The sequence below is a fragment of the Halichoerus grypus genome, chromosome 7, assembly GCF_964656455.1.
Source record: "Halichoerus grypus chromosome 7, mHalGry1.hap1.1, whole genome shotgun sequence".
Taxonomy (NCBI): Eukaryota; Metazoa; Chordata; class Mammalia; order Carnivora; family Phocidae; genus Halichoerus; species Halichoerus grypus.
Window position 1 is genome coordinate 5,476,732 of NC_135718.1, and position 12,812 is coordinate 5,489,543.

Genomic DNA, 12,812 nt, shown 5'->3' on the forward strand with positions numbered 1-12,812 from the left:
GCGTAGGGACGAAACACATCTTGGTGAAAATATTGGGTCAGGAGTCTTGGTAAAAGGGTTCTCTTCACTGGGAGGCCAGTTCTAGGACACTCTTTTCCAAGTGCAGAAACAGGCCAGGTCCTTATAAATTACCGAGGCTCAAAGAAAGCACTGGGTTCTCACTAACAGCATCTCCCTGACCAGCGATGCCGATCTCACGATGAAACACAACCCGGGCCCGTCCGTGTCACCCCCAGTTGGTGCTCAGGGCAGGAGACAGAATAACTTCCACCAGGGAGTGTAGTGACTCAGGAGGTGTGCTGGTCACAAGAGCACAGAGACGATCCAGGCACCATTTTCCCCATTCCTAAGGTCTCCGGGTGCATTTTGCAAGGGACTCTTTCCTTAGAAAAGGCCCACAGTTTCATTTAAGTGAATTAGCAATTGCCAGTCTTCTGGTGGGTATCCAGGCCATAGAAAAGTCTTTAAAGGTCCTTCTTCTCACTCAATTACATTTTTAAAGGACCCATTAACAGTGTGTAATTCTGATCACCAGCAAGAAGCAAAAGCACCTAATATCACAGAGGGAGGCAACAGCCCTGTGGATGACTCCTCTGGTCTTCTCTCAACCCAGCGGTGTGTACAAGTGCTGTATCCCAGCAAAGACACACATGAATGGGGGGAGGTGCAAGGTGGGGGTGGGTACCAGTCACCCAGCAAAAGGCTGGTCAGGGTGCCGGTCCACAAACAAGAGCACCTAACCCAGCGCGGCTTAGACCCATATACCACGACGAGGAACACTGCCTGACACTGAGGGCCTCAGAAACTTCCAAAAAGGAAGAGAAAAATAAAATCTGAAATTGGACAATATAAAACTAAGCATGGGATGCCTGGGTGGCTCAGTCCGTTAAGCGTCTGCCTTCGGCTCAGGTCATGATTCCAGGGTCCTGGGATCGAGTCCCGCATCAGGCTCCCTGCTCCGCGGGGAGCCTGCTTCTCCCTCTGCCTCTGCCTCTCTCTGTCTCTCATGAATGAACAAATAAAATCTTAAAAAAAAATAAAACTAAGCATGTCACTCAATTATCCTACAGTATCAGACCCCAATGGAATAAAGATAAAATGGCATCTCAATTCTGCAGCAAGGTGACCCCAAGGCTTCTGGGTCAGGGCCTCTTTCAGGCATCTATAAGATCTACGATTCTGTACTTGCCAGATGCAATTTTATTTGTTAAAAAAGTACGATACTTAGGATTATGGCACATTTTTATCCTATGCATGAGATGAATTCCAATAGCTCATTTCACACAGAATGCTGAAAGGTATAAACTACAACAAACAATATACAATCAACTGTACAGTGTTTAGGAAACACCACAGACACAGATAAAAGAAAAGGCTCAGGGCACCTGGGGGGCTCAGTTGGTTAAGTGTCTGCCTTCAGCTCAGGTCATGATCCCAGGGTCTTGGGATCGAGTCCCACACTGGGCTCCCTGCTCAGCAGGGAGTCTGCTTAACCCTCTGCCCCTCCCCCTCCCCCTCCCCCTACACTCTCTCTCCAATAATTTTTTTTTTAAAAGGCTCACACTGTATGTCACAGATTCTCCAGTGACATGGGAAGTCCCTCATTTCTCAGTTCCATACATAAATAGATGGGAAAACTGTCAGCCCACGACAGCATTCCCAACTAATAACATTCCAATGGAAACAAGGCCACATTCCAGGTATTATTGTTGACAGTATCGTGGAATAAATCATTACACGAAACATAACTATTCAACACTTCTTTAATCACCTTAATTTTTAAATCCATTTCCAGTGATTACTTAGAAACCTTAAGCTGATTTACAGTTACACCATTGACATTCCACTTATGCAAAAACGAGTAGCAAACACACAGGGACTGAAATCTCTGTGATACACTGGAATATTACAGCGTACCCACGACAGGTCTGGAAACCATTCTCTGCTCTTCCTCTACTCTAAAAGGTCCACTGACTGAGTTTTTTGTCCACCCTGTCAGGGATATTTTTCTCCCCAGATCTTCCTCTAATCTAAATTCACAGATGACATTAAGAAGCTAATGCATCTGAGCAAATCGGAAAAGCAAGGTCAAGCACACGGAGCAGCACAGCATTTCCGTCTTCCCACTCTGTGGACATCACAAGGGCTCATGGTTCCGTGATGACTTAAAGATTCTTCTAAAGAACTCATTTTAAAAGGTAATCGTCCTTCGTGAAAGTATCCTGATGCTGCTGTTGCTAATTGAGTAATTACAGCTTATTCAGAATCTATTTTTTCTTTTGAGATTCTTTCCATGACGGCCTCGTTGGTTTCACAAAAGGAATCTCCGGACTCTTTTTATAGATATTAAAGATGTTGGAATTGGGAAGAGTCAGCTTAGGGCCTAAATCCCCTTCCTGCTTCTAAAGACTCCTGTAGGAGAAAGACAGGATGGTGGGGAATGGGCCTGGACGTGGGTGGTTTGCTCTGCACCCCTGTTCCCAGACAAGGCCTTGAACCCTTGCTGACTGCTCAATAGGAGCAGATCCCCAGCTGGCTAAGACTGAGCCAGGGTTCTCACTGTCATCCCCCATTCTTAGAACATGCATGGGCTCTTCCTCAGGAACTCCTGAGGGGTCCTCCAAGCCCTTCAGGAAAGGGGCAACCGACCCTCCCTTCTACCTCCAGGGGATTCTAGCATGTGGCCCATGGAAATGACTGAAAGGGGCTAAAAGGAAAGGTGCTTGCTTACTTCGCTGGTCAGCTGTCTCCCTACCGAGGATGAAGACCTAGGAGCAATTCACAGACCCCTTCAATACCTCCTGGACACCACAGAGATGAGCAAAACCAGTATCAGTCTTACAGAAAAGACTAGGGAAACCAGCTCTGGCACCAAACCAGGGTGCCAAATCACAGTTTCCATGCCACCTGTGAAATCTAGAACTATTTCTTATGTCTCTGTAGGACATTTTCTGCAGTCACATAAGCACGGTAAAGTTGAGAATCAAATGAGAATCTTCCCACTCGTTACACAGTGGCCGGCACAGAAATTAAGTGTCAGTAACGTGCTGCTATCATGATCACCACTATGGGCATCATGCCCGAGATGAGAACTTTCCCAAAGGCATCCGGAACCACATGGTCCGAGAGAAGACACCACACTCCACCTGCTCTGTTCAACCTTCGCTAGATCCATTGATTGAAAGCACCTTACAATCTCTCCACATTCCAAGCACCATCCAAACTTCTATGAGCTCCTTCTTGTCCTCTTCATCCCAGCTTAACTGCTTGCCAGCAGGGGATGGCCCAAGTGAACACCCTGCTAGGGTCAGGCCCCTAACCCTAGAACTATCTCTTCAGTTCACTGGCCCCGACCCTGGCCACCACCCCCATCTGCCCATCACTCACTCCCTGTAACCCCACAGTACCATCATGTCACCTCCACCTCTGTAATCCAGCCCATTCCAACAGTTCAACCAGTTGAACTTGGTTTAACTTCAAGCCACACATCACCCAACCCACCTCAGGGCCCCTCAGAGGTCCACAACATGAGAGTGTTCCAAGGACACCCACGGCACAACCCCAGGAAGGCAGGAGCACCAGCCCCCGGGGGTGATCCTGGAGTCACCTCAATCTTAATCCATGGGGCCCCGTCTCCACCCACCTATACAAAGGTGTTAAGATTAGAGAAAAGAACAGGATAAGGTAGACAAATCTACTACTGCAGAATAATGGAAAAGTCCACTGCAAAAAAGCCAACATACAGGGAAATGTTTTATTTCCTAATTTATACATGTGATCGTCCAAACCTAAATGAGACATACCTTAAAAAGGGAAATCTGAACGTAACACATGTTGAAACTCTGAAGCATAAAGTAGGCTGTTTTACTGGATGGAAACATACTCAGACAGCAATTGTCCCACTTCTCTGCTACCCAACTGTGACTTCACCCAAAACCGCATCCTTTACTCATGCCAGCCACAGAAACCAAACAGATCCAATGCTACCTATGTTCTTGGGCTTGCTGCCTGGACAGTCATGTATGTCACCTTACTTGTCCCCTCCCAGGATAAGCAGAAAGAACTATGGTCACACAAGGAAGACCAATGTATCTAGTCTGGTTGCCAATGAAAACTCTTTAACTGGATGTTTTGTTCCTGGATTTGAAAAATTATTTTTTTTGAAATGCCATCAACCAAACTTAGTGAAATGATAACATGTACTAGAAATGAAGGGAAATAAAAGGGACCTATGTGTGCATCTTTTGCCTAAGAAACCAAACTTAAGAATAATGGTTGGGAAGGAGAATGCTAAAATCTGGTGGGGGGCGGGGGGGGGGTCCCATAATACAAAACTTGAAAAACTGTCTAAATTATTATTAAAACTTTCTTGAGAAAAAAAATCACAGATGCAATTGCATACCTCAGTCATCTGTAGAAGAGAAACATCTACAATATATCAGAGTAGACAATAAAATAGCTGGGTTGGAGCACCTCAATTACTCTTTAAGGTCCTTCATAAAATTTTATTAATGGCATCTTAAATGTAAATACGTAGCAAGAAACCACCAGAAGAATAAAGACTTAGAAGAAAATACATATCCTTTGCTAGAAGTAAATTACAAGTAAACTAGAATCAAATGTTTCTGTCTCCAAAATGTTGGTTTGCTGACCCTTCAACTTGGACACTTGCTTCTAGAATCATAGAAAAATCAGCCTGTTCTATAAACCGGACTGCATATAAATGCATGTCAGTGGCTTGTTACAATGCAGTAAAAGTAGCTTACTGTCAAAAGGCAGCTGGAAAAGGACCAGGTGGATTTTCAGGCCTGAGAATAAGTGACATGCCTGAGAAGGATGGTCTTGGCCACCATCACACACCCAAGCACACATCACTGATCACTTACAATGAGTTCGGAATCCCGTCCCATGGAAATGACGGTTCGGTTGACTGTCCGGAGAAGTTTCTCCATGATTATCTGGACATGCCTCTGAGTTGGCCCCTGGAGGAAGACACACCAGTGAAAACCAACACCTAAGACAATCATTAGCATGCAAGCCTTGGCGGTTGTCACTGAATCCATTTACCCTGTAAAAAGTAAATCAATTATAATCCTTAACGAGATGAAGAATGGCCCTTGTCAAAGGCAAAAGCCTTCACAAAGAAAACACAAGGCATCTTATTAATTATAGCCCATTAATGGTAATTTGTTATATAATCATAGTAATTTAATTTAAGCAAACCTTAAAAATAAAACAAATCTGTTTAAACAATATAATGTTTATAATCCGTGATTAGCCCACCAATTAGTTTTCTAGAGACACTTGTCCATCTGTAAATGGGAAGCAGGCAGATAGCAAACCACAGATTATTCTGCACCAACAATCGTGTAGAATACAATGTATTTATTTTAGCACACTATCTAAAATTCATAGTGTGCCACAGATTTTTTTCCATCAGTAGAAATTTGCTCTGTTATTTTGTGTGTGATGGGATTCTTGATTCTTCGTCATGAACTTGGAAGTTGTTTAGATATGTCCCCTAGGTGCTCACATACAAGGCTCGGGCAGGCACCACGTCCACGACGAGGCTGGGCCATACAAGCTTCTTCACTCCCAACCTTCTCCCCTTTAAGAAAGGGGAAGGCCCTGGAATGGGGCCGCTGGAGGCTGGCTGTTGGATCAAGGCTTCTAAAACCTTTCAAAGGCAACTCCCCCGGAAGTTATAGACACCCTTGCTATGAAGTGATTTAATCTGATCTCTTTCTTCAATGGCACTAACGAGGCTCTGAGAGCATGAGCCCATGCAGGAAGGAAGTGGGCAGGACAGGTAAGTGCATGTGTTGACTGGGAAGGTGTCCAGAGGTCATGTGGGGGAGAGCACAGATTAAGCCCTGCTGACCTTAAAAACCTGGCCCATCTGTCTCCTGCTAGAGGCACAGATGGATGGACAAGGACCTATATGCCTTTCCAGACACACCCCGAGAATCAGGAGGATGTGTGCACGGGTACACAAATGTGTATTGGGGGGGGAGGGTAGTGTTGGGGATGGGAAGCCGTAGGGTCAGATTTTCCATATGCACTTGCACCAACTTCTAATTAAGAAAAAAGGTCAGTGGACTAGGCATACAATTTACAAATACAAAAGGAAATACCATTTAAAAAGAGAGAAAAAGCTAAAAAAGCACAGAAGGAAATTACTTGTGGGGAGAGGAAGGTGGGAAAGGAGGCAAAGAGCCAATCTTCTCAAAACTCCCAGAAGCACCAACAACTTAAAAACAAAAACAAAAAAAACCCCAAAAACTCTGTGCATGCATTACTTTAAAATAAGAATTGACAAAAAGAATATAGATAATTAGCCTCCATTTGTTTATTTCTACTTTTTAATATCAAAGTCGTTTTCTGACCTTAAGAATCAAAATCTGTCTTGGGGAGGCATTCACCTGATTAAGTCAGGGGGAAAACGTAAAGATTTTTAACTTAGAAGAATACACATTTTAATATTAGTATCTCACTTTATACATAAATAAGAACCATTGAAGGGTACCACTCAACAGAGAGAGAGAGGCTAACCCTTAAAATTAAGGTCATTTCTTTTTAAACGAGTCCTTTGTGCCTTTGTTAACTTTAAACAAAGTTAAAAATTAACTTTAAACGAGTTAAAAATTAACTTTAAACGAGTTAAATGTGCCTTTGTGCAGTGAGGCAGGAGCTCGTGGGGATCATAAGGGGACCCCTGCTGCCGGGTGCGCGAAGACAGCCTGAGCAAGCACAGCCATTACTCACCACGTCCTTCCTGTACAGAACCTCCAGGATGTTGCTGAGCAGGTGGCAACAGGCCTCCAGGTCTTCCTGTCTCTCCAGATGGTACTTGAGCTGATCCGTCATCATGGGAAGCAGGATCTCTCTGCAGTCTGCAGGGGACATGGGGCTGCCAGTCAGCAGGAGACCCACCAAGATACAACTCTATTTGCTAGAAGCTTGTTTTCCTAGCATGTTACATTGTTTTCAAGCATGTTATATTTACTTTCTTCCAAATATGAAACTGACATCTGGAGGGGGTCCGATGGCCAGATATGAGGAAATCACTTATCCTCCTCTGTAAATACTTTACACACAAGCAGGCATGCACACATCTATGTGTGTGTCTCCTTGTAAATATACAGTAACAATCCACAAACATATATAAACACATTGACATATACATCCCCTAGTGTGCAGATAGATATAAACACAAACACACCAGCTGGGGCTTTGACTAGTTTCCTGTGCTGAACTATAAATTCACTGACTTACAACTTTTAAAGAAATATTAGTTACAACAAAAATTATTTGAATTACAGCTACTCTTATTTTTTCCCAGGAGGACCAAAGCATGGTTTCGTTCTGCTCCCATATGCCTCATAAATAAAGGTTTCTGAGCTCAGCCGAGTCATAACCCACTAAATTCCCCGCTTGATCTTTGCTCACTCCGGGACAACTTTCTGGTAGGCTCACACCTGCAGAGACAGTTTGCAGAAAGCTCAGGACTCAGATTCTGGAAAGAGGTTATCGGAGTTGCAGGTCTCCTCCCTTCCTAGCAGGGACATCTTGAGCAGCTCACGTTAGCTCTGAGTCTCAGATTCCTCATCTCTAACATGGACACACGGCACTAGCTACTCATAGGTTTGGGGTACAATACTCCTACATGGTTAAGTTCGAAGGCCTGGGCCTCATTAGATGCTCAGGACAAGGTACTTGTTCTTATGACATAACACAGATACCGGAGAGGAGCGACAGCCTCTCTCTGGCCTACCAGACCCCTGCGCTAATGCACGGGCATGTGAAGGGGGGAGCCATGGGGAACGAGCCCTGAGCCTGGAGATGCGAGTCAGGGAGGCCTCCTCCAGGGGGGCACTGCCTTCACGTGCTGGCAAGAGGAACAGTAATTTCTCACATGGGGCAGGAAACCAAAGAATGGGAAACTTGTACACAAAGTCAGGCAGGAAGGCGCATAGGGCACATTTAGGAGGCACATGAACAGACACTTCTCCAAAGAAGACATACAAATGGCTAACAGACACATGAAAAGATGTTCATCGTCATTAGCCATCAGGGAAATTCAAATCAAAACCACACTGAGATACCACCTTACACCAGTTAGAACGGCAAAAATTGACAAGGCAAGAAACAACAAATGTTGGAGAGGTTGTGGAGAAAGGGGAACCCTCTTACACTGTTGGTGGGAATGCAAGTTCATACAGCCACTTTGGAAAACAGTGTGGAGGTGCCTCAAAAAATTAAAAATAGAGCTACCCTATGACCCAGCAATTGCACTACTGGGTATTTACCCCAAAGACACAGATGTGGTAAAAAGAAGGGCCCTATGCACCCCAATGTTCATAGCAGCAATGTCCGCAATAGCCAAACTGTGGAAAGAGCCGAGATGCCCTTCAACAGACGAATGGATAAAAAAGATGTGGTCCATATATACAATGGAATATTACTCAGCCATCAGAAGGATGAATACCCAACTTTTACATCAACATGGATGGGACTGGAGGAGATTATGCTAAGTGAAATAGGTCAAGCAGAGAAAGTCAATTATCATATGGTTTCACTTATTTGTGGAACATAAGGAGTAACATGGAGGACATTAGGAGAAGGAAGGGAGAAATGAAGGGGGGTAAATTGGAGAGAGAGATGAACCATGAGAGACTATGGACTCTGAGAAACAAACTGAGGGTTTTAGAGGAGAGGGGGGGTGGGGCGATGGGTTAGTCCGATGATGGGTATTAAGGAGGGCACGTACTGCATGGAGCACTGGGTGTTATACGAAAACAATGGATCGTGGATCACTACCTCAAAAACTAATGATGTATTGTATGGTGACTAACATAACATAATAAAATAAAAATTAAAAAAAAAAGAGGCACATGCACAGAAGAGGGGGTGGGGGAGAAGAGGGGGGACGTAAGGACCAAAGAACGTCCAGGTTTTCATTTGTCTTTTAGATAGGATCAGAGAAAAGGATGTTCAGAAAATTAAAGAACAATAAGGCAACAAACACAAAGGAGATTAAAGACAAAATGTAATTATTAATTGTCTCTTCCAGTTGGGAAATCCCATTTAACTCCAGTATCTTCTTACCACCCTCACTCTGCTTGTGACACCAGCCCAGCCACCGCTATTCCCTTTAAAGTGTGGAGCACGAGAGAGAAGACAGCAGAGCTCTGGAACATGAGACAGCCTTAGCTTGTTTTTAGGATTGTACATTTTAGGGCTTACGTTAATGACACATAAAAACATGTTTTGCGCTGTTCCCTGAATTTTTTTAATAAAAAAAAATGGAGCAGGCAACATTGAAATGGTTCTTGCAAGTATGCTGAGACCCACTTAGAAGACTTCCCCAAGGACCACACGGTAATAGATGCCCAAGGGTGCAGGCGGGAGCCACAAGGACGAAGAAATAGCACAAACCCTTCTGTTCCACCTACTTCCAGGGAACCGCATGTAGGAAGCTCATGCTAAGGCTTTTTCAAATCCCATTTTGATTGATCCCCTGAAAAGGACTAATAGCAGCTCCATTTTTCCAGAAAGAGTTTGGTCCAGTGATTATATGATTTCACTTGTTGACAATGAGTCGTCAGTACTTAATGTGTGAGGTGCTGACATGCTATGCATCTTCAAGACAGAGGCCAGGCCCACCCTCCCGGCTGTAATGCTGGGAATCACCGGAGGCCAGGGAGCAAGACACATAGCACGTGGAGAGGTGCTATCCTGTGGGGACCATGAAGGACCCTCCATGTTTGTGTTCACGGATGTCAGGGGCCCTCACGTGATTCCCTTACCTTCTCAGCCAACAGCCCCGTAAACGCACAAGGGAAGTGCTCCAAAGAGCCAAGGCCTGCGGTCCGGGTAGGAGCATGCACAGGTGTCAGAGAGCAGCCCAAGACCAAACCAGTCCAAGGGAAATGCCCCAAGAAAATTACCCATGTCAGCGAAGGCACCCTGGAAATGATTCAGTTCCAAATGCTGACCCACTGGACACATGAATCCCAGAAGCACCCCAAGCCTAAGTGTCTTTCCTACAGAATCTCAACACTCACAAATGACATCTGCCCCCAGTAGGTCTTGACATGCTGACCTGAACCACAAGGCCACATCCAGTGTAAAGACTACATACCAACCTCCTCGAACCCAATAGGCTGGGAAGGTCTTCTGGCAAACCTGTCTGGGTCCAACTCTACTTGCGTCCATCCCCACAGCCCCTGGCGGGACATCTCCAGGATGATGGTCTTCATTCCCTTCTGTCTAAAACACACCACCCAGCTTGACCACCCTCACCAGGGGGCCAAGACATTGGTCGCCCCGTCCACTGGTTCATCCCTACCACGGCCACCACCTTGGAGGGAAGTCAGATTTCCAAGACATCTCAGAGGGAGAAGTTGGAGCCACAAAGCCCTGGACCCCACAACACGATAAAGGAAAACAAATGACTGTCAGCTGGACAAAACAAGCGTAGGAGGAACCCAACAGAAGTAGGCCAGTCCAGGGTGGGAGGAGGAGTGTGTCCGTGAACAGTCTCAGAAAATCAGAGGAACACAGTTCTGGACTCAGAGATGGCAGAAATGTCCCTCCAGGCACCGGAACCCAGGTGCCCTAGCCAAAATCCATCTCTTACCACCCCATTTATCTGTCATGCTGGACAAGCAGTTGCTGACTGCCCCGTTCTCAGAGGTAATTGAGTGTGTTAGTGTCATTTGTCAGAATTACTCCAGGGTGAGGAAGTGACGGCTGCCCTGTTCATCTTCGGCAGGACACGCTGTCAGCCACCTTCCGCTACCCGGGGGGATCGCCCACCTTCTCCCCAAGCCAGGGGTCTGCGTGTTAGCTGCACCTGTTTGTTATCCAGCTTCTCTTGATGAGAAATGACAACACTTTCCGGAAACTTCACTGCCATTCTGTCACAGAGAAAGACATTTCATTCTCTTAGCCTCCAGAGAACATAAAAATCATCCTCCTGATGAACCCATAACCACAAGCTGGATGTTTCTAGTAGCCACAGGAGAATATAGCTCATCTTTCCTTCGTCACTCTCCCCACCCGAAGCTGGTCACAGTAAAGTGGGGAAGGGGAGCAGCACCCTCCACTGGAAGGAGGAGGAGCCCATGCTGCCAGAAGGATGGTCCAAGGACAGACCGGGGTGCAGGACGGCCCCAGACACCCGGTGCGTGGACCACCGCAAATGACCACTGGTTCTACAATCCTTGCAGGGATCCAATCTCCATGAGAGAAGAGGGCTTGTTCTCACCCAAGGGGAGTAGCGCCCACACGTACACTAAGACCTGATTTTGTGTGTGTGTATGTGTGTGTGTATGTGTGTGTGTGCGCTCCTCTTAGCAGGAAGCTGTCACACGTGTCCCTTGTTCTTGGTCTGTAAACCACCTCACTCGCCTCCTGTTTGGTGAGAAGGAGGGACCTGTGGTCAGAGCCGCCCTGCCCTGTCCTTGGAAGACATCAGAGGGAAGAGGCATCATAACAAGATCTCTCCCATTTCTGGTGACCCAGTTTCACGGGACGGCCTCCGAGCCAGCCCAGACGGGAGTGTGCGGGTACACGTGTGCATGTGCGGACACATGTGGGAGAGCTGGTGTGGGTCATCTGCCGTTCCAGGTGCACCGGATTGAGTGGCAGGTGTGCGGCAAGAAGCCGGTGTGCCTGCCAGTGCTGTCCCAGCTCCACAGCTGCCCCCGCCAGGGCCCAAGGGACACAGGGTCCCCAACCTCATCTCTCAAAGGGCGTCTCTTACTCCACATTTCAGTGATTTCCAGCTTCTTCAAGAAGTGGTGGCACAAGTTCCAAGTGACATGCAAGTCTTTCAAATTTTACCAATGGGTCAAAACAAAAACTGTAGAGCACAGAGGAAAGTACCCCCCCACACACACACACACAGCACACACACATCACACACTCCTACCACAAACACACATACACACCACACACACTCATTACATACACCACACTCATACCGCAGACATATACACACCACACATAAGCCTCACTCACACCACACCCATACACACCACACTCACAGCACTCACTACACACACACCACACATACACACTACATGCACACTGAGCAAACACACATTCATGCCTGCAATGAAGAATTTTAAAGCATCAGATGCAGTCTCTGACAGCTGAGAAAGAAGAATCTCCTTTCATATTCTGAATGTCCCAACTCGGTGTCCTGAATACCCTTCCCCATAAACAGAGTGCCATTTCTCTACCATGATTGATGCCAATAGTCCAATTAGGTTCAAGGCAGATGCCCTGGGAAACTGACAACCCCCCCCCCCAAAATAAACAAACAAACCTTTACATTTTAACAGGAAACATGTTTTAACCAACTACCCACACATAACCATTTGGAAAACAGCTACAATAAATATTTGACTGGAAGCCTCGGAACCTGGGTCACTCTTCAATTTTGGGAAAGGCTTTACTCTGATTAAGGTTCAGCTTACCCACACACATTAGGAAATTATAAAATCCACCCTGCTTACTCTTTGCTTTGGATCTTGGGCAAGTTACCTCTACTCTCTAAGCCTTAACTTTTTTATATGCAAAATGGGACTGTGTTTATCTCTGAGGTTCGCTGTGAGAATCACATGATATAATGTGTGCATTTGGCAAATAGGAGCGTTCAATAAATGGGAGCTGCCAATAACAATAACAGAAAAAATATCATTATACAAAGTCAGCCTTTTCAACAAAAAGTACACAAAGACAAATGCCTCAGAGCTGCACTATCTAAGAGGGTAGCCAGGGCGCACTTGAAATACAGCTGG

The 12,812-nt window shown here is 45.8% G+C and overlaps 1 protein-coding gene across 6 annotated transcripts in view; it reads right to left on the reverse strand.

Annotated features, from left to right (window-relative positions):
• The window catches only part of DOCK1 (dedicator of cytokinesis 1), a 490,705-nt gene that overhangs the window by 295,119 nt on the left and 182,774 nt on the right, over positions 1 to 12,812 (reverse strand). For all 6 annotated transcript variants that reach the window (XM_078076968.1, XM_078076967.1, XM_078076970.1 and 3 more), the window contains exons 26-27: positions 6,766 to 6,893; positions 4,887 to 4,982 (exon numbers count right to left, since the gene is read on the reverse strand). In XM_078076968.1, the coding sequence (XP_077933094.1) occupies positions 4,887 to 4,982; positions 6,766 to 6,893 (224 nt within the window). The remainder of the gene's footprint in view (positions 1 to 4,886; positions 4,983 to 6,765; positions 6,894 to 12,812) is intronic.